Source organism: Rattus norvegicus, chromosome 1 (genome assembly GCF_021556685.1).
Source record: "Rattus norvegicus strain SHRSP/BbbUtx chromosome 1, alternate assembly SHRSP_T2T, whole genome shotgun sequence".
Lineage (NCBI taxonomy): Eukaryota > Metazoa > Chordata > Mammalia > Rodentia > Muridae > Rattus > Rattus norvegicus.
This window is the reverse complement of record NC_141534.1, coordinates 133,463,312-133,486,610: the sequence shown is the minus strand read 5'-3', so window position 1 is coordinate 133,486,610 and position 23,299 is coordinate 133,463,312. Positions and strand designations below refer to the sequence as shown.

Sequence of the window (23,299 nt, the reverse complement as noted above, 5' to 3'; positions counted from 1 at the left end):
AACTTTATAAAGAAAGGAAATACCAAGTGAAAACAGATAAAAGAGATTGCCAAGTTGTTACAAATTTATATGTTAAGTACACACTAAAGAAATTATTATTTATGCCTGTCATTAACAAAGATTAAAATGAGTAGTTAATTATACCAGTATGAAATATGCCTTCATGATAGTTTAGTAAGATAGTAAAATTCCTTGTATGTTTATGCAAGCATCTGTATATGATGTAAGAGGAAAACTGCCATGTGAGCGACAGGTTGAATGTGTTTTATGTAATTTTTTTAAGGTAAAAGAAGCAGACATACTGGAGATGTGCTTTATTTAATATATATTCCTCAGATAAGGAACATAATAAAGTTCCTAAATTGAACAGTATCCATTGTCTAAGGAACACATGTATCCACATGTATGTCCAAAGTCATGCTAATGTTATTCAGCGGTATAAGGGTGATGGATGCAATGAAGTCAAATAAGGAGCTGGAGAATAGATTGTTTTTGCTGCATACTGAGTAGTGAGAAATACCAAGCTCTCACTTAAACAGGTTGATTGTTTCACTTTGGCTGTTGTTAGTTTGCAGTTACTGGGGTGTTCAGGATGAGTTGGGAAATCCAGTAATGATTACATGAACAACATAGATGAGAGTGGTGTGTGTGTGTGTGTGTGTGTGTGTAGACAAGGGAAGATATCAGGTCTATGTCCGAGGTAAAGACAACAGGTTTCTGATGGTGTGGAGTATTAAATAGCAGTCAGCTTAACTTAAAATTAGTTTTGTTGTTTGAATAGATGATAATATATTTAGTAAACCATATAAGACCAGAAAGAGCTTATATTTTGCTTTTAAAATCATGGTACAGCCACTAGTAAAAAATGTGTGAGAATAAAAAGGAAAGGAGCCTCAGTTGAAAGCCTATAGGCACCTAAACACATGAAGTCTGAAGAGGAGGTAGGTAAAGGCTGAGAGGAAGTAAGGAGTTTATCTGGGATGGGAATGTTTAAAGAGCATGATCAATTTTGTCAAACATTGCTGTGATGGATAAGATAACCAGTGATCATTGACTTTAATAACACAAAGTTGAGATTACTTATGATCATTTTAAGACCAGTCTTGGTCGAATTTGGGGACTGGGAGTCTTATTCTATTGGTTAAAAATAGAGTATATAATGTGAAACTGAAGTCAACTAGAAACTAGACATTTCTTTCTGGTGTTTTTATTTTAAAGTAGAGAGGTAGACTAGAGTGATAAGATAGAGTTGGTAGAGATCCCAGAGTACGTGTACAAGATTATAGTATTTGCTCTAGCAGAGCAGACTAGAATCACAACACAAAAGAGAAAAGCATGCCAAAATGAGTAGGGCTAGACATCAGTAAGGGCAACGAAGGAAAAGTTAAGAAGAATGTGGATGAAGCAACTAAAAATGGAGAGATTTGGAGATAGAATGTTGAGGTAGGACTCCCTCCCGCAGTGTAAAGTAGTTTTTGGAGGAAAATGAAGTAGTAGGAGACAAGAAGATAATTATAACAAATGTGAAGTTAGAAGTATTAGGCATCATTGCATGTGGGATTTATGTGTTAGTTCAGAGACACTGGATGTGTGCGTGTGTACTTGTGATAATCAGGTATATATTTGGACAGTCAGTTCTTGCCTGGCATTCTGTCAGTCAAGTGTGTTAATGAGAGAAGAGGAAAGGATGTATGTGTGCTTGAAGGGATAGAGACCCTTTTTCTGTTATGGAAAGACCATCAACCCTAAAGAGTAAGACATAAGAAGACACAGTTATGTATCTCTAACCTGAATGCTAAATGTCTCCAAAATCTGAAACTCTGGGTTCTGACACAGTACCACAGTGAAAAATCTCACACAACTCATGTGAGAGGGTGTTGTCAAAATGTAGGTACACTAAAAGTAATGTGGGAAATTATATTAAAATTTTATGCGTGGAGTATATATGAATGATATGTCTAGGTCAAGGTCCTAGCATACTGAACCAGCTTATTAGGTGTCTTTAAGATAACTCATTGTTAGCATGCACACATTTCAGAAATACAGAGAAACCTCAAATGTGAAACATGTTTTAGTTCTGAGCAGTTCGGATGAGTGTTACTTGACCTTCATGAACAAGCTGGTAAGGTGATTAGATTTGAGAGCTTGTAAGGTAAAACAAGGTCTGCAGAGCTAACACAAAAATAAAGGAGCTAGAAAAGAAGCCATCAGAGGGAACTTTGTGAAATTGAGAATTAAAGATGCTGTTATCATTGGTGGTAGCACTGAGGATGTGACACTGGGTGATAAGCGTTTGGGGGTGTTTAGAGTTCAGTGTAGGAGCAGAACTAGGGGAGAGGCAGTCAGGTGGTACTTCTTGAGGAGTAATGACAGGATTATGTATCACTTCATCCTTGCCACTGGCAGGGTCATTGGATGGTTTGATTTCATGGTAGAAGCTTTCAAATAGCTGAGAGTTTTGAAGGGATAGAAGGGGAAAATACTATGGAAGAGGGAAAAAGAAAAAAGAAACTTCTAGGAACTTTTAGCATAAAGGATATATTGTCAAGGTCAGGACTGGGAAGACAGAAGGGAGAGGGGGCTACTGTAGGGATGTAAAGTGAAGTAAAGAAATAAATTATGGAAAAGTATATTAAAAAGCATATAAATGTATCGACTACAGACTTTGCATCATTCCAAATCCAGTATACAAATAGTTACCCAAATGAAAAGTGAACTATATCAAGTGTGATAATAGGAAAATAAACATTTAAATCCCCAAAATAAAGCAAAAACCATAAAAAATGTTTTGGTCTCAGAACTGCCTCCGTTAGCAGATTTTAATTAGAGAAATAGTAAAAGAAGACTAATGGCATCAGATAATTGTGCTGGTTTTAGACTGAATTTTAGTGGAGACAGTAAAAAGGCTTGCCAGAGAACAGAAGCAAGTTTGATTAGTGGTTTTACTTAACCAGTTAGGAACAGAAATCTAGGCAAGTTGTTTTCTGATGGTACCAATTTAGGGTGACATATAAGAACCACTCCTCGCTATTTCCTTGCCTTCTGTAGTGTAGCCACGGCCACAGATAAGGGATTAGTACCTCTATAGTCCTGTGGCAGAATGGAGGGGTAGAGGGGTTTGTGTGGAGCATGAAGCTGAGAACGTTTTACCTTTAAAATCTGGCTCAGTATAAAGAAAGACTCAAAAAAGGAGGCTTTATTTCAAATACAACTAAGCTTTTAATTAAAATTGTGTCTTTCTTTGTCTAGGTGACTTTTACAAAGCGAAAGTTCGGATTGATGAAGAAAGCCTATGAACTCAGTGTGCTCTGTGACTGTGAGATAGCACTCATCATCTTCAACAGCTCTAACAAGTTGTTTCAGTACGCCAGCACTGACATGGACAAAGTCCTTCTCAAGTACACCGAGTACAACGAGCCTCATGAAAGCAGGACGAACTCGGATATTGTGGAGGTAACACATACTCAGTAGTGTGTGGGTTACAAATAATACTTAACTTAGAACATGACATTAACTGTCACATTGCTTGATATTTCTAAAACAACTATTTCTTAGAAGGACTTTTAGTTGCTATTTGATGTCTCAGTTGGACTGTAAAGCTTCCTGTTTATTCAAACAGAATGAATTAAGCTCTCTACCATACAAACCTAATGTTTAAGTAGTGTAACTTTTTATTAGCAATTATGTATTTTGCTTAAAAAACAATACAGGTAATTTTAACACATCTTAATTATTTCACTATAATGCATATCTGTAATAACTCACATTAACCATAATGAAAGGGAAGCAAATTTTTAACAGCGCCTTATGTGTAGAGGCAGGGAATCCTGTCCTGCCTTATTTGACCACATTCTATTTAGTATCTCTCATAGTTTTGTCAACCTCATTCAGTAAAACCAGAGGTTTTCTGTTGGATTTGCTTTTGATTTTTTTTAAGGCAGAGTTTCACTATACAGCTCATACTGTCCTTGAACCATCCTCCATCCTCTGCTTCCTAAATACTTTGGTTTTATTTGTAAGCCACCTCACCCAATTTCTTTGAACATCTTTTGATGATATTTAAGTCAACTTCGCAATTATCTTCAGGTACTTTTATGATTATTCATTATATTTAGAGGTTTTGCCTTATTTCAACTTTTGGGGATGTTTTCATTGCTTTAAAGATACTTTTATTGACTTAGTTATCTATATAACTGTTAGAAAGAGATCGTGTGCATTAAGTGTTTCCTGGGAATGTACTGAGACCATGTAAAGACGACGCAGAACTGAATGTGTGAGAGTAAATCCATTGAGTTTATATCTTTACATCCAGCGGTTGAACTGCAAGTGAACGCACTTACAACTATCGTCTTACATACAAATCAGATTTGTCTTCACACATAATAATATAGTTAAGAAAAGTGCATATAATTTTTCCCTGAGGCTTTTTGCATTTTGAGGTTCTTTTTTTTTTGGACAGTGATTTAGTTTGTTGCTGGAAAAAAATTCTTACATTATATATACTTTATGGTTATTAATGAATTGTTCAACTGAGAAGTAAAAGCATGACTTATTTATAGCCACAATCAATTTATCCAGTTTTATTTAAGGAGTACTACTTTACACTTACCTGTGACGTGGGTTTAAATATTTTTATTATTTTTTTGTTAATTATTTTGATATGACGCTATCTTTAGGAATACTATTTAACACAGTTATGTTTATGTCATTTAACAATGCCTGTTGTTTAGCACATATATTCTAAGAACTTATGTGCAACACAAATTATATTTTACATTTTTCCCTATTAGACCTCATAAGCACATTTTGTATCATAATATGGTAAAGCAGATCAATTTAGTATGTTTACCACAGACGTTATATCTAAATTTACATGAAATGGAAAACGTCCCTAATATATTTCAAATGGTTTTTCTTCTTTTACATGTATTAGCCTTATCAAAAGCTCCACAACCTTTCCCTGAGCAAAGGAGTCGAATTGTGAGCAAGTAGGTGTGCTGGTTAGTTTGATGGGGAAAAGTGAGCGCCCTCTGAACCCTAGCGCTCTACTCTTTGATTACAGCAGTGTGTTCTTGGCTCTGGAAATTGAGGGGTCTTCGCACAACCTAGAGCTAACTTCTTTTAGAGAATGTGAAGACTATAATCAGGTTTAAGCCTCTCAGAATTTTCAAACTACCCCAGTCTTCATCTCTGTTGTGGTCAGCAGTCAAAGTGTAAGAGAGTAAATCCCAAACCTTTTTAGCAGCCTGTATGTTACAGTCTGCTTCAGTATGTTCAGTATGAGCGAAACTTTGATAGGCAGTCACCCATTGGACATTAATTGTTAAGTTGTTGTTGTTTTAATTTGTGCATATATGTGTGCTTGCTTGGGTTTATATGTACCACATGTGTCCAAAGTTATAAGGTACCATATACTTGCTAGGTACCAAACTCAGTCCTCATTGTAAGAGTAGTAAGTAGTCTTGCCCTTTAAGTCATGTCTCCAGCCCTATCTATTTCGATGGCTTTTTTTTTTTTTTTTTTTTTTAGTGGTGGGAAAACCTAAAGGCTTTCTTTATTTGTGAGCTTTATTCTTTGTCTTCTTTTAGATAAGGGCTTATGTATTCTAGTCTGGCCTCCAACTAGATGGGAAATGCCTGACTCTTCTGCCTTCATTGAGGGTGCTAAGATTATTGGCATATATCCCCAAATCCAGTTTTTATGCTACTGGGAATCAAGCTCAGAGCCTCATGTGTGCTAGGTAAACACTTAACCAGCTGAGCTATAGCTCTGGCCTTATTTCATTGTGTATTAAAACCTTACCAAGCTAGTCTTAATTGTCTCTGTAAGTGAAAAGAGGCCTGCCTTACAAGTTTCTATCCGAGCAGGCATTCTTTCACTTAAAAGGGTGAGGTAGTGTGTTCTCCCTAGTAGTGTATAAGTACGCTGCAGTCATATTGAACATCTCTAAGGATTATTGTGGACCAGAGTTAAGTTTATAGATAACAGTAATAACAGAGAGCTTCTAATGAGCCAGACTCAACGAACTTTACACAAATCTCACTGGAGGGAAACCTGAAAGTACCTGTGTTGTCGTTGTCATTGATTCCCTTTTATACAGTTTCCTCTCAAGCACTTGTAGTCGTGGGCAACCACTTTTAGTGTCCGTTTATTCATATGTCTAAAACATTGAGGGTCTTCTGTGCTGCAGGCTCTGCAGGGAGTAAAATTAGAAAAATTTAGAAATTTGTTATTTGAACCACAAGAGTCCTATGGTTTAATCCTAAGTCACATCTGTGATTAAAGATTTTATGTGAATAAACTTCTAAGAGGCTCTAATGAGACTTTGGATTCCTTGACTATATCATGTGGATGAATAAACAGGTGTAAACATTTGTAAATAATCTACTTTAGATGAATTCTGTTCTGTTGCATCTTTAACATACAGGCCCTTTTGATATTACTATGAAAAGGAGGATGGGCACACTGTGCTGTTAGCCACACTGCACATCGCTATGCAAGAGTGTATGTATTAAGTGAGTGGAGAAAGGGCAGATGTGCTTCCCGAGAGTAAGTAGTCCACAGCACTGTACAGGGTGAGCATCAACTAAGCTGAAAACCTGAAGTGCTCTTAAATCGGAAGTGTCTGGTACCAGTTATTTTACATAAGTCTACTTGGTATTTGAATATTTTGGTCTTATTATCAAACTCATAGAATATTGATCATTCTTCCTTATTTCATGTCTATGTTTTATAACTAGTCCTAATATTTTAAAGTGAAAATGTATATTAAGTTTTTCTATAGGTTTTTTAATTGACAGATTTACACATTTTAAATTCATTTGGGGATTTTAAAATGAGGTCTAGAGTGTCTAGTAGGGATATACATACATACATACATACATACATACATACATACATACATACATACATACATTTTCTATTCCCAAGGAAGTTGAGTTCAGATGCCCCTTACCTTAAAATGTGCTTGTGTCCTGCGAATCCAGAAATGGAAAGTGTTGTGAGTTGGAATTCACCTGACTTGCCAGATGCCATAGCTCAGCAGCACAGCACGTTGCAGAGTCTGGGTTGTTCATCTGATGATGCCAGACTGCCTGAGAGCTGTGACTGCCTGCCATCCTCCCGGCAGAGTGCTGTACTGCATATTACAGCCCCAGAAAACGCCACAATTCATGTTTTCTACTGAATGCATATGCTTTTGTATTACTGAACAGTTAAAAATTGTAAGTCAAACCAGCAGAGGGATATCAGTAAGCAGCAATGGAAATTTGTACATTTGTTAATTAGGAAATTGTCATTAGAGTTCTCTTTGAGTAAGAGTTCTCTTTCATTGAAATGATGAGTCAGTATTACATTTAAAAACCACATTTTATTTAATATGTTTATATACTCCTTTTTTTTTTTTTTGGTTCTTTTTTTCGGAGCTGGGGACCGAACCCAGGGCCTTGCGCTTCCTAGGCAAGCGCTCTACCACTGAGCTAAATCCCCAACCCCTATATACTCCTTTTTAAAACTACATTTTTTACAAAATTAGTTTTAATATTTTATCTTCTATTTTATTCTTCAAAACTGTTGATCAGTTTATTCATATCAACATCAAGAATATTTAATTATCACATAGGTAAGACATTTAAATTCCATTGGATAGATGCATCTTAGTTTTTTAATGTCCTATTTATTCATGTTATGTATACTTACAGGTATAAACTCAAAGACATTGAAATTGTGGCTATTGCTGTGATTTTTTTTTACAAAATTTCCTTCCAAGTTTAAATCAGTATTTGGATGCTCTGTTTAGTTCTAAATGGTAAACTTTTTCAAACTATACTTTTTAAAAATTATTTTATTTATTTACATTTCAAATGTTGTCCCCCTTCCCAATCTCCCCTCTGAAGCCCCCTCCCTCCCCCCTCCCTTTTGCATCTAAGAAGGTGCTTCCCCACCTATCCACCCACTCACCTATCCACTCAGCTTACCCCTCCAGCATCCCTCTTTGTTGGGGCAACAAGTCTCCACAGAACCAAGCACCTCCCCTCGCATTAATGCCAGATAAAGCAGTCCTCTGCTACATATGTAGTGGGAGCCATGGACCCACCATGTATATTCTTTGGTTGGTGGTTTTAGTCCCCGGGATTTCTGTGGGGTCCAGTTAGTTGTTTTTGTTCTTCCTGTAAGGTTGCATTCCCCTTCAGCTCCCTTCAGTCCTTCCCCTAACTCTTTCGTTGGGATCCCTGGTCTCAGTCCCAATGATTGACTGTGAGTGTCTGCATTTGTCTTACCTCAGAATACCTACGATACAACTCACAGACCATATGAAAGTTAACAAGAAGGAAAAGACCTTCTAAGCGGATTCTTCAATCCCTCTTAGAAGGGAGAACAAAAAAAACCAGGAGAGGCAGAGGGAGGGAGGGACCTGGTTGGGGGGGGAGGGAAGGGGGTGCAGGATCAGGTATGAGAAGAGATAGGAAAGAAGTCCAGAGTGCCAGGAGAATGAATAGCAATAAGTAGCCATGGGGGATGGGGAACTGGGTAACCACTAGAAAGTTCCAGATACCAGGAATGCAAGAGACTCCCAGGACTCAATGGGAATGACATTAGCGGAAATACCCAGCAAGAGGGAAATAGAACCTGAAGAGACCACCTCCAGTAGATACACATTACCCTCAGTGGAGGGATGGGCCACCCACTCATCTCAAAATTTTTAGCCCGGAATTGTTTCTGTCTGGAAAAAAAAAAAAGATGGAGTAAAGTCTGAAGGAAGGGCCATCCAGAGACTGCTCTACCTAGGGATCCATCCCATCTGCAGACACCAAACCCAGACACTTGCTGATGCCAAGAAGTGCTTGGAGACAGGATCCTGGTATGGTTGTCCTCTGAGTGGTTCTGCCAGCAGCTGACTAGGATAGATGCATTAAAAAAAATAGGAACAGTTTGATTTTAGAATGTCAATAGTGAGACATCATTCTTAACACTCTTGTTCATTTGCAAGGGTAAAATATAGATGTCAAGAATATATAAAAAGACTCATAGTTTTCTAAATATACTTAAGGATTATGTAAGCAAAAATCTAAAGATGATTCAACAATGCTAGCAGTAGTTTCTTATCCAAGATTTGGTACTCATTGGTCACTCAGTTCTTGTCATGTTAGCCTGTCCTTCAAAGGACATACAAAGGCATGGTTATATACAGGAGATAGAGAACACAGAAAACTTTGTAGACAGCTATTATATAAATATAGTCTTGTATGGGTACAATCATACCCAAAAATGTTACCTTTAAAATTAAACGGTAATAATCTATGATATGCAGCATAATCTAAACTTTTATCTGTTGCTGTAACCACCACTACTCAGGAGCCCAGGAAATGTGTCTTCATACTTCTTGTCCTGTCATTGAAGTGACAAAGGATGATGATTCAATGATGTGAAGTAAATTAATGGATTGGGTTTCTGTGGACACCAGAAAGGAACCCTTCCAGCTCAAGAATTTTGAGCAGTAACAGATACTAGAGATGAGGAAATAATAACAGATAATCTTGTTGTCTATGTTTACAATTATCATGCAAGTCATACTTTCTTATGTTGCAGTGTATCATTGAATAGTACCTCAGTTACAAATGGTAGCTAAGGAACATTTTCCTGTACTGAATAATTCACTCTCCTCTTAAAGCATGACAACTGGCAACTAGACGTGCATTGAATGCTTGAGTTACTAACAGCTTCATCTTTATAAAAATAAAATGTCATTTTTCTTATAAACGGACATTCTGATCCTTAACATTTTATGTTTTACTAGGTCATTTGAACATTAGGAAATAACCCGAAAACTATTTTCACTTTTTCCTGTGAATATAATTGCATCTAAGTTTTTAGTTCTTTAACTCACTGTTGTTGATAGTATACCTCTTATGTGAAAGTCTTGACTATAACTCAGAGATTTTTCCTGAAGTGAAGACAGGAAATGTGGACATGTGTGTTTGTAAAGTAATATCTTTATTGCTTATAGTCTTCTGACTACATGGTTTGGGGGAACAGTAGCTTCACTCCTCTCTGCCCTTATACTCAATATACAGAACATTTTCTTTAATCAAATTTCATCGTGTTTTTCCACACACCAAATGATTCTTCAGTAGACACCCATTACCACCTTCCTTACTCAGTTTTGACATTGTCTACTGGGGATAGTCTCAGCTCTCATTGAGTGTTCAGGGACATAGTACGTTATGATTGTAGGAACAGTAAAGTGCCTACAAATCAGGATTCCTAGAGCCTCTTTTTAGATTTGATAGATTTGTTAGAGTAGCTCACAGAGTTGAGGGAAACCCTTTTTTTTTTTTACTTCATTATAAAATAGGTTGCAATACAGATGAACTGTCTGATGGAAGGGTCCATAGAGTAAGATGTGAGAGAGACCTCTTTTCTTTTGAAGTGTTACAAGACTCACCTACATGGATGCACTCAGAACCTGATGACTGATTCCACAAAGCATGTTATCAAAGACATGCATATTCATGTCATCAAGCATTAGTGCACAACACAAACTTCAATACTCACAAACACTAATACATACTATAAATGTCAGTTCACACATACAAACATTAATACACAATACAAACACAAACACACACACATGCACACTCACCATGTGTGATAATAGGAGATCAAATTCAAGGCCTTGCACATTATTAACAGTCATTCTGCTACTGACTTATAACCCAAGCCCTACTTGGTAGGCTTATCTGGTCATGCAAAAAGTGCTTAAATATACCAAGTTTCTTTTGAATGAATTTAAGAAAAAAATTGTAATGTAACTATAATCATTAGCTCTGTCTTAGAATATATAAATCTAAATTAAAATGACCAACACACATAGTCACCATCATTCATATATACATACACACACATACATATACATGTTTGTATAAATTTTGTAATTGTATAAGTGGAAAACAGACTTGCTCATCAGAATAATTATAGTTATAAGCATGAAGTGAGGATTTTAGCAGCTGTTACTCAAGAAACACATGGGATTGTTTTATCCACCCCCACCCCCTTTTGCAGAAATACTTGTATTAAATATTCCTGTTTGTAATATTTTTAATACTGATGTAGTATTATTAGAGAAGTTCAGAACCTAGCAATGTGGTAATTGAGATTATTGTGCTCACTTAAGGGTCAAGCTAGAAGGACATGGCCATTTTCTTTCTTGTTTATATCCTGCACACTGTTTCTACCTAGAGGATGGTAGTAGTTGTGCCCCATCCCCACAGCAGGACTATAGCAGTTTCAAAAGAAAAAGAAGGAAATCTACTTGTGTCTCATTTACTCATCACACCCAATGTACAGGTTTCTAGAAGGAGAAGTTGGGACTGCAGTGGGAAGACTTGTCCGTGGCTATGCAGTGAGTGAATGGCATAACTGATATTAGAGCTGGATCCTTTGTTTCCTAGTCTACTGAATCCAGTAAAGCTCTGAAACATTAGTTTTATGCATTTCATTAGTAATGTATAGCATTAGTACCTATGATCGCTTTCTTTAATGGTTATCAGAGAATTAGTATCATCACAGTAAAAATAATGAGCAACATTTATTAAATATTTACAGTCTAATACACTTACTGTGTGCATGTGCTGTATGCATGTGTACATGGTTGTGTGCAGAGTAATTATGCGTGAGGAGCCAGAGGTCAGTGTGGATGACTACTTCTATTATCGTCAACCTGCTTTTTGAAACAAGGTCTCTTCACTGAAGCTGGAATCTAGTATAAGGTCAGGGTGGCTGGAATCAACCTATTTTCCCATATTCCTGACATCCCCTTCACTGGAGTTACAGATATGTACCACTGTGCTTGCTGTTCTGCACTGGTTCTGGGGATGCAAATCCAGTTCTTCATGATTGCATGCTGGCACTTTATGCATTGGGCTATATCTTGAGCCCCCTGGTCTGATAGACTCATTTTCATTTGTATTATCTTAAAGTTTATATTATTATCCCTAATATACAACTGAGGACATTGAGGCACTGTGATTAATAGAATAAGACAATGATAATTTGGATTCTAAAATGTATGTTTGTGTTTGCATGTATGTGGACATACATGTGTGTTCATATTTGTGGGTGCAAGAGAGGATACCAGAGGTTGACATTGGGTGTCTTCCTTGAATGTTGTCTGTTTTATTTACTGAGGCAAGGTTTCTCACTCAACCTAGAACTTACCAATTCATTTTAGTCTAGCTAACCAGCTTGCCATGCAGGTCCCCTCTCTCCTCCTTCCCAGCACAGAGAATGCAGGCTGGGATTATAACCAGCCCACCTTTTAATGTGATTGCTGGAGATAGGAACTACTATCCCTATATTTGCATAGCAAGCAGTTTACTCAGACCTGTCTCCTCAGCCATGAAATGTCCCATTTTTAGGCTTTATTTTTCCTACATTCAAAATACAAAGCAAGCTGGGATTAATAAACGGACAAAAGTAGAGAATTACTATAAAATGCACCTGTCAACTAGGAAGCAAGGTGGGCTAGAGACAGACAGACGGCTCAGCAGTTAAAGCTGTTCTTTTAGATTCCCAGCACCCACATGCAGCTCACAACTGTCTGTAGCTCCAGTTCTAGGGAATTTGACATATGGATAAATAATAATAGAATTCTTTAAGAAGAAAAAAAAGATGATAATAAAAGCAATTGTTCCAGGAATACATTATTTAAGAACAGTGGTTCTCAAAATGTGATAACCTGACTTACCAGTATTAAATCACCGGAGAACTTTTTTAGAACCTAGTGTTTTGTTCCCCAACCAGACCTAAAAGAAAAATCTTAGAGATAAGGTCTAAGAAACTTGGTTTACTTGTTCTAATTGGAGTTGTAAACCAACAGCTTGAAGTGAACATACTTTTTTGAAAGTGATTTTTAGCTTTTCAAACATTTTATTCTACAAATATACTCTGAATTAATTTCAGACACTGAGCAAACATGAGCCATAATTTTAAGAAATCTTTTCAAATTTTAAAATAGTATACTAAATATTGGTGTAAGTTGCCGTTATATAAAAAAAAATTTGAATTTGTAATACTGCAGGATCTAGAGTTTTTTGATTGTTTGATATTTTGATTTTATAAAAAACAGTGTAAAAATGTCATTTCACATAAATATGGAATGCAAAATGGCAGAACTATGATAAGGACTATTTCAGAAGCTAGAAATCCTATCATAATCTCAAGCCAAACTTCTCAATACTGTGTGTGTAAATTAACAACTCAAGCAGCAGTTTTTCACCATTCTTATATATGACCATCCCCAGACACACTAATTTGATAAATGCTAACTAATGACAGTAGATAATTTTAATTGTTTTTCTGTGAACTATTACGTGTCCGTATGCAGAAAACTCAGCATGTGTAATGAGAATGCTGCTCTTGACAGTGGGCAGCAGTTTTAAGTAACAGAGGTCCTTGAGGCAGTATTAGTTGGTGTTCCATGGTGTGATGGCATGCCCAGTGCAGTGTGTGAGTTCAAAACCCCCCACCTCTTAATGTGAATGCTGGACATCTGAACTACTCCCCCATATTTGTGCAGTAGGCAATTTATGCTTTGGTTTGGTTTTGAGTGTTTGTTGATGCAATATTTAGTCCAGGCTAGCTTTTAATTTTCTTTGTAGCAGAGGCTACCCTTGACTTCTGATCTTCCTGTGTCCACCTTCCAAGTGCTAAAGTTACAGATGTGTGTCACTGTGCCCAACTTACATTTGACCTTGAATTAATTTGAAGCCATTGCATGTTCATAAACTTTTTATTGTTGCCAAATTTTTTATAAACATCAATTTTTTTTTTTTTACTCCATTTGGAGTTGTGACCACAGGTAAGAGAAAAAAATTGTCCAGTGGCTCCTGTGTCTGAGTATCATCTGGTCTGGACTATATAGTAAGGAAGACAGAACTCCATTTGTACTTTCTGACAGTCTTAACACTATCCTCAAAGAAGCTTTGGGAAGCACTGCCCCCTCATCCACCTCCACCTCTACCACCCCATATTACAATGAGAAATGGAACAGACAGGGAGTATTTAAGAGGCTTGCCTAATGTTTTACAAGGCTCCAGTTGGAGCAGCAGGCAAAGGAGAAAATAATGAGGCATCTGAAGACAAGACAGAGCTTCCCTCCACCTCCAGTCCCTGCCCCGCCCTGCTCTTTTATTTCTTACAGAGCGTGGAACAGCAGGGTGATGACTCACAGGGTGAGGCACACAGTCCTGAGGCCTCCTCCACATGTCCTTGCACCATCCTCTCACAGAGCACTCACCATAGTTCTTGCTATTTCAAGTTTACTGTTCTTGTTTTGATACCTATCTGATATTATTGCTCATTATACAGTGATTGGCTTTTATTTGTGTGCTTTTTATAAGGAACTATACATCTGTAAATTCAGTCTTTCTTGCAATCATATTTAACTCCATGAGATTAATGTTGAAACAGAAATGAGAGTGCACTGGAAGAAAACTGAAATATTACTGTCTTAGTTAAAGTTTTACTGCTATGAACAGACACCATGACCAAGGTAACTCTTATAAGGACAACATTTAATTGGGTCTGGCTTATAGGTTCAGAGGTTCAGTCCATTATCATCAAAGCAGGAGCATGGCAGCATCCAGTCAGATGTGGGGCCAGAGGAGCTTAGAATTCTACATCTTGTTCCGAAGGCAAACAGGAAAAGACTGACTTCCAGGCAACTAGGACAAGGGTATAAGGCTAATGCCCATCACACACCTACTCCAACAAGGACACACCTCTTAATAGTGCCACTCCCTGGGTCAACCATATTCAAACCATCACAATCACTATAATAAAACTCACATTTCCATAAGACTTTCTATAACTGTCGATTAATATCTGTGTGTTTTTTTATGTTTACATGTATCAAAGAATAAACATTGTAAGTTTTAATCAAGTGAAAACGTTCTTTATTTCTTCTCTGGAAGGTCTACAGTGTATTCGTGAAATCTTTGTCAAGATTAGAGGAGGAAGAGATGAGGAGGCTTAGGAGAAAGGTCAGAGAAGTATTTGCTATAGCGGTGACCTCCTCAACAATCCTTTGCAGAATATGCTTAGAGAAGGAAATGGGGTTAAAAAGAAAAGAAAAGAAAAGGAAAGAAAAAGCATGTCCTAGGTCAAGATGTGGTTTAGGTGGAAATTAGGAAAATCTAGTCGACACTTTGTTTTACGTTTATATGACTAAGTGTAGCTGAAGTGTGGTGTTAGGAGGGAAGTAGTGCAAACCAGACTTGTGGGAGGCTCGGTCTCTGCTGTGGAGGTTTGGCCAGCCACCGGAAGGGTAATAGAACAGCTGCTCAGGTTTCAGCTTGTGGACTTTCAGGTGGTAAGTTGTACTAGGAATTGCAAGATTACTTTAAAAGGTGTTGCAGAAAAAGAAAAGGTAAATTTATTGTATGTAGCAGTCTCCATTTTCAGTTACTGCACTGCTATTTATCATACTGCATGTGCATCTGTTGTTGAGATAGTGGGGTGTAGTATTAGTTGGACACATTGCTACCTTTACTAACAGGGTGCTGTTGGCTATTTTATTATTTTAAAACTAAACTGGTTTTGTTAGGGACTTTTCACTGACGGTTCAAGGCCTCTAGACTGATGTTTGCCACCAAATATTTATCAGGGTATATGTATTGTACTGCTTCTAGGTTAGAATATCATTTGAGCTCAGTGGTAGGTGTGTCTAACCTTTTGATGTTGCAGAAATGACATCTATAAAATTGACTCTTGAGAATCATTTGACATTAGAAAGCCCATCTCTCAATTGCAGGAAAAAAATAACATTCATTTTAAAAATAAGTTTAAGATTTTGTGTTGGGCTACATTTATAACTGTTCCTGACTGTGTGGAGCTCATGGGCCACTGGTGGGTTATGCCTTTGTGTCAGAAAATGAGCGATCTGTAGTTTAAATGGTATTTCAGTTCTTTTACAGAACATTGGCTAATGCAGATATACAGTTTTTGAGACCTAGTCCTTCAAATATATGACTTAAAACACTGATAATGATACCGTTTTCATATTTTAAATTATACTGTGGCTCAGTTCTGAATGTTATTTTGTTCCTAAAGTACATAGGAAGGAAAGTGTCTTTTCTTATGTAGATCAGATCGGTCTTTTATAAACTCAGCTCTGTACTTAGAAAAATTCCAAATGGTAGTATACTACTAGGCTGCATTATATGTGGATAAGTATACATTTGGATGCATAACTTACAGTTTTTAGAGTTTCTGTTTTTTTGACTAATTCAGTTACTAAGTACTTTAACACTATATTCTGTGAGCATTCTGTGAAGAATCTTGCTCAGTGGTGAAGAGATTGACTAGGAAGTGTGTTTATTCGGCCAAAAAGTGTTTCTTGTAGCTCTCTTTTTAATTATTGTACAATAAAACATCAGAAAGTAAACCTTTTGCATTATTTTTAAAGGTTAGCAACTTGTAAAACTTAGCAAGTACACTGAGTGTGTAAGCCTTCTTGAATAAAATAAAGGTTAATTATGCTTTGTTAGAATTTATCTTTTATAATTCAGTGGAAAATATTTTTCTGCAATGCTTTTTTTTATAGAATTTTTCTTTTTACATTTTCTAGATTTAAATTGCTATTTCCAGACTCTACCTTGAAAATTGTAAAAAAAAGTATATAAAATGTTTATAAAAATATGCAAAAGAAACCAGAATAACAGCTAGTGGTTGTACAGAAATTTAGAAAAATCAGATTTTTATGCTACTAATATTTGTGTAGCATTATTGTATTATAGATAATTAAATGTTAAGTTAGTATTTGCTACATTTGTATATAGGTGATACACACACACACACACACACACACACACACACACGTAAGATAGTAAAAAATAATGCTTTCTTTCTTTCTTTTTTTTTAATTTAAAATTTCTACACTCCAGATTTTATTCCCCTCCTGGTCCACCCTCTGACTGTTCCACTTCCCATTCCCCACCCCCACCTCCCATCTCCATGAGGATGACCCCATCAGTCTCTTGAGGGTTAGGTGCATCTTCTCTGACTAAACCCAGACCCCAGAGTCCTCTGCTCTATATGTGTTGGGGGCCTCATCTCAGCTGCTGAGATGCTGCCTGGTTGGTGATCCAGTGTCTAAGAGATCTTGGGTGTCCAGTTATTTGAGACTGCTGGTCCTCCTACAGGGTTGCCCTTCTCCTCAGCTTCCAGCTTTTCTGTAATTAAACAGACGGGTCACAGCTTCTGTTTGTTGGTTGGGTGCACATATCTGCGTCTGACTTTCAGCTTGCTGGGTCTTTTGGAGGGCAGTCATGATAGGTTTCTTTTTGTGAACACCCCATAGCCGCAGTAATGGTGTCAGGTCTTGGGGCCTCCCCCTGAGCTGGATCCCACTTTGGGCCTGTCATTGGCCTTCTTTTCCTCAGGCTCTTCTCCATTTCCATCCCTGCAGTTCTTTCAGACAGGAAGAATTACGGGTCAGAGTTTTGACTGTGGGATAGCAACCCTATCCCTCCTTGATGCCCCATGTCTGCTGAAGGTGGGTTCAGTAAGTTCTCTCTCCCCACTGTAGGGCATTTCATCTAGGGTCCCCCCTTTGAGTCCTGAGATCTCTCACTTCCCAGGTCTCTGGTACGTTCTAGAGGGTCCTACCAACCTTCTTCCTCCCAAGGTCGCCTGTTTTCCATTCTATCTGCTGACCCTCGGGGCTTCAGTCCTTTTCCCTCCACCCAATACCAGATCATGTTCCCTCTCCCCATTCCCTTTCCGTCTCCTGTCCCTCCCCCCTTGTGGTTGTGAGTAGGCACTTAGTGAAGATATTTCAGTTTAGGCTTTTTAACTGTATTTGATTTTTCATTCGCTAGAAATTTAAAGTAAAATTTTACATTTATCGTTCTGGTTACCATAAGTCACTTACTGAGTGCTCCTCAGCTGAGTGTTTAACAGTTGGGGAGAGCAGTGTTAAGTTACAAACTTCATGGGCTTTAACTGTTGACTGAAGTAATGTATCCAAAAGTATTTTAAAACAATAACATATTAGTCAGTACTACCTAGTTAAAAGCAGGAGGTAACTGAAATACTCTTTAAATGGGAGTATTTTTGTCACATAACAGAAACTTCAGCTGTATGCTAGACTTTAGACTTTGCTGAAGCAGACTAGGGCCTGCACTGCGCTGCCCATACATCAGCTTCATTCCCCTGCTTTACTCTCTCTTCATGTTGGCAAAGATAACTTTAGGCCTTATACGCACATAGTCTTTTCATAGGCAGGGCTCTCTAACAGACTTTTGATGACAGAAATGGTCATCGTCATCTGGGCTGACCAGTTAGCCTTAAGTAGCTGTTGTGCTCCAAAAATATGCTAGTACAGCTGAGAAAATGAGTTTTAATCTTACTCAGGTCAGTTTAGGTCATCTCACATTGGTTAGTGACTAGTGAAGCTCCAGTCTGAAGTATCGAAGAAGTCAGGACACAAACTACTTGGGAGTTTTCTAGAATTTACTTCGTTGTACTGATTTTGAACACATGCCTCCCGCCATGTTCACCTTTCATGTTCCCCTTTCACGTATCCGAGTTCTGGTAGTGGAGAAGAGATTGAATGTGCTGATGAGCTTATTCTGCTGAGATCCGCCCCCTCTGGGAGGTGGTTTAACAGACTAGACTGTTCAGAAAGAGTCCATTCACCACGTGTATAAGGCACTGACACTTGTCCTGTGCACTCTGGGCACCCCAGGAGGTATTTGAAACATTGGTAATCCCATCATTGCTGTAGAATAGTCAACATTTCTAAAGTTTAAGTAATTTACATTAAGTAGTCCCATACTACCTGGTATTTATAAATCATTGTCCAGATTACCTTCACTGCTAATAAAATTGAGTGCATTTTTGAAATATTTATTAAAATATCTATATACAAGATTAATCCGTTAATCTGTTTTCTATGCCAATTAGCTTGCCTGTTTGGGCATTTCATTTAAATGAAGTCATTCAATAATAATACATCCTCTTTTGTAACTTCTTTCACTTCTATTGGTGTTTTCAAAGTTAAATTGTAGCATGTATCAGGACTTTCCTTAAGTCTGAATAGTGCACCTGCTGCTTTGAAATTTGTGTAAACTTTTTCGTATGGGCATGTGTGTTCACTTCTCTTGATGTCTCATGGGAAGTGGAATTTGCTGGGTTGTATGATAAGTTCTACCTTTAATTTTTTTAAGAGCTATGAAATTCTGGTTTATATCTTAACTGTGAAAAAACATATACTACAAAAAACAACAAAGAACTACATTGGGATTTTATGAGAAAATGCTTTATTTTTTTTTTTTTTACTCCAAAATTCAGTATTTTCAGGCATCAATTATCTGAACTAGTTTTCCCATTGAAGACAAAAACACCACATGAGCCATTAATAAAAATTTCTTTATGGTATCAAAAAAGTTCTGAAAGACTATGCCAGGCCAAAATCTCGGGGACCCTAAGAATATAAAGGTAAAGAAATACCTAAGGTTCTGGCTACCCTAAGCCATATATCCAGCTTCACACAACAGTTGAAAAGCAGAACACCAGGTTCTTATAGATATAGTTGCAAGGCCAGAATTACTATTTTTAAGTTAATGAGTCTAATGCATTACCCTCCATGTTAAACTTGTGCTTTCTCCTATTTATTCCCAGTGATCTACAGTAAAGAGTTCTTTAGTGCTGAGCAGACATGTGCAATGGGAAGGAAGAATGAAGAGAGCTTATATCTGAGAGTTTATAAACCAAGTGTTATCATTAGATGGGATTTCAGGCTAAATTTGTATAATATGAGAAGTCTAAGAAAGCCACTGCATCAGAGAAGCAAATTTATATCCCATTTAAAGAGTGATATCTTTTTGTGTTTCCAAATCTAATAAACTTTCAAAGCTATTGAGCACCAAAGATGACCAAACATTCAGAAATACAATACAAATTTTACTGTTGCGGTGCAAGCCTATAGGCCTATACCCCCAGCCTGAAGTATGAGTCGTTGTCTGAAACAACAGCAAGAATGTAAGGCATGCAATAAGTAAACATGGAAATAAGATGAAGAGACTGCTTCCTGGCTATTTCAGACTATACAGAGATTGTAGAGCTTTGTTTTAGGGGGGAAAAGCAAACTTGAGAGTACATGCAAGAAATAGGAAATTATAAAAGAAGTGACAAAAATTGAAAAGCTTTAAATACTTATAGACATCGAGAAATTCAAAAACAAAAATAAAAAACTCAATATACACGGGGGAGTGATTTCTTACAATTGCAGAGAGAAATTCTGAACTGAATGAAGAAATTGTCTATAATTCAGTATGAAGAGTTAAAGAGAAAGAAAAATATTAAAAGGTAGATTGTTTTTAGAAAATCTGACAGCCTACTCTATACTGACACTACAGAAGAAGGCAGTGGAGGACGGGGATGAGTAGGAGGTAGAGGAACTGTTTGAAGGGATAATAACTGAATTTCCAGAATTGCTGAAGGTCTGCTGTCTTTACATAAACCAAGTCTAAACTTAAACAGTAAAAATAAAGTAGTAAGAATAGTATGTCCACACATGCATCATCGCAAACAAGAAGACACTGAAAACAAAAGATGATTATCTTCAAAACTGTGCTGATAGTTATTAAACAACAACACATTAATCCTGGAGTCATTATAGGAAGTAAATAACCTATAATCTTATACTTGGGGAAGATAACTTAAGGAAAGAAGGAAAAATCATAAACTATCTTTAAAACTAAAACAACATCTGCTTTGGCAGACTCACCAAGACCAAACAGGGCTGCCACCATAAGAAAACACTAACCATTGAGTGACCGCCGGAGATTGCATATGGACAAATGCCATATTTTCTAATGTTAAGAACATAAGATGTTCTTAATACATTTTGTTGGGTAGAAAAGGAAAAAAAATTAGTTTCAAAGATTTGCTTGCTTGTTTGTTTGCTAAGTGAAAGACAAACAGACCAAGAGCCAGAACTTGATCTTTGTCTGTTTGCCTTTTTGAGACTATCTCAGTAAGTAGTCATGGCTGGCTTGAAATGTGATACCTACAGCAGGCTGGCCTTAGGCCTTCAGACATCTGCCTACCTCTGCTTCCAGTCTCTCTGTGGAGACTAAACGCATGAGGTACTTTGCTGTGCCTTTTGAAGGTATTCATTGTTTCTCTCTGGAAACAGCTGTCCTCTAGCTACATAGTACCCAGATCTTAGAAAACAGGAGCCCCAAAGTGACTGTGATAGAGGGGCAGTGTAGGGAAGAGGTGTACAGCTGTCTTTATTTTCAGTTCCTGCAGTGAAACCTAGGATTATAAAACTAAGACCTTAAAAGTCAAAGACAAAGCCTGAACACCACCCATTTATCAGTAGGTATATGTATAGGATCTTAGAAAAACTGAGGAAGAAATATAAAGACATGCCCACAACTACATACTCAATAAATGCTCTCTCTTAGTGTCTAATGAGACCACATCACTAGCCTCTCTCTGTTGTTGAGTAATACAGTCATTGAACAGCTTAAGGGATACAGCATAGTGGAGAGAGACTGGACATAGGGAACAGCAGATTCTAGCTGGGGTTCTGCTCTCCACTAGCAGTGCAGTGAGCCGGGATATGGTTAGGTCTTTGTGTCCCTTCTCACTTGAGTAACCCTCCTCTATAAAGGTGGAAGATAAGCCAGGTAACAATAAGCTGTCTGGTTTGTGCCCTACCACATTAACATGCATTTTGAGCACATCAAACCTTAGGGTCCTACCTTTGTTCCAAGTTTGTCTTGTTGGACAGATTCCAGAAAATACTTTAAGAAAATACAGCCATCAAGATTATCAAATAAGTCTATATTATAAGTGCCCCAGATTTTTAGAGAGGAAATGTTAGTATTTTGCAGTCTTATAGAAACTAGCCCAAGGGTCTTTCCTTTCCTTAGTATGGGAGACCAGACTTAATCTTGATTATAGAACTAGCAAAGAGGATTCTGAAAAGTTAGAAGTCCTCCACCATAAACAAATGTAAAACCCTAGTATAATTATTCTAGTATATATTATTCTGTTCTGTAATGTTGATGTACATTTATTGGAGATAATTTTATTTTTTAATGAACCATTTCTTTACTGCTTGAGTACATACCTAGAATCTGTATAAGCCTTCCTTACGACTAGGAATGTAGCTGCATGACTGAGTTCTAATTGAAAGACTGTGAATGAAAATAAGTCGCACACGCTACCTCCATGCTTGGCTTGTGCGCTGCTTCCTACATGGTCATCATAGTCCTCCTCCTTTGCTTGGTAACAAGAGCCAAAGAAAATACAGGTGGGAATTCTAGGCCCTGGCTGAGGCTGGCAGGCTGGCCAGTGCAGCATAGTAAAGATGCTTAGTATCTCTACGGCTCAGGATTCAAATAGCCAGCACCTTGTTCATGTTACCGCAAAAGATGGTATAGACCCTGCAGCTCACAGAAAGCTATGTGAGAGTTAGAGCATCTTCACTGCACTTGGAATGAGTGAGAAATGAACATTCATTGTGTAAAGCCTCTGAAATTTGTGGATTTGTTTATGTCTGTAGCATTACTTATGCTATCTGATACAGAAAACTAATGAAAGCAATAGTAAGTTGCTATGGCATTGATATGGGTACTAAATGCCAAGCATACCAGTGGAATAGCAGTGCAGAAACAGAACCATACATAGATGATACAAATGTTACAGATGAAAGAGGAAAGAACAACATTTAAGCAGTGGTGCAGGAACAGTTAAGTATCTATGTGAGCAGGACGATGGCTCAGCGGGTAGAGGCATTTGTTCACGGGCCTAATGACTCAAGTTCACCAGACCTCACAAGACGACAGACAGAACTGATTCCAAGACTTGTGTGAAAACACACACACACATACACCTGAGGAAATTTGTGATATTGAACAAACTTCATATGTTACTAAGCATAAAAGATAAAACTACTGACCCATGTAGTGGGTAATGAGAGAATGCTGTCATGGTTTTGAGGTGAGGAAAAAAGTTACTCCTCATTAGCAGGTTAATTCAAAGAGGCAGACATGTAAGTTCAAGAAGACCAATGAATTTGCTTCATAGGTGTGGGAAAGAAGTCCACCGAACTTGCTTGTCTCTACAGAACTACAGTATTATCATTTTGCTACAGATTAACTCTCATCTCTACGGCACTGGAAAATAGTGCAGAAACAAAGGCATAAACATCATAGAGTCAGCCAACATGGAAGATGGTGCCCCAGCAATGGTTTCCATGGTACTTCATTGGTTTTTGGGG

General features: G+C 37.5%; 1 protein-coding gene across 18 annotated transcripts in view; it reads left to right on the top strand.

The window, feature by feature from the left end:
* Positions 1-23,299, top strand: part of Mef2a (myocyte enhancer factor 2a) — a 133,993-nt gene that overhangs the window by 71,621 nt on the left and 39,073 nt on the right. For all 18 annotated transcript variants that reach the window (NM_001437578.1, XM_087566305.1, NM_001437581.1 and 15 more), the window contains 1 exon segment: positions 3,250-3,453. In NM_001437578.1, coding sequence (NP_001424507.1) covers positions 3,250-3,453 — 204 coding nt within the window.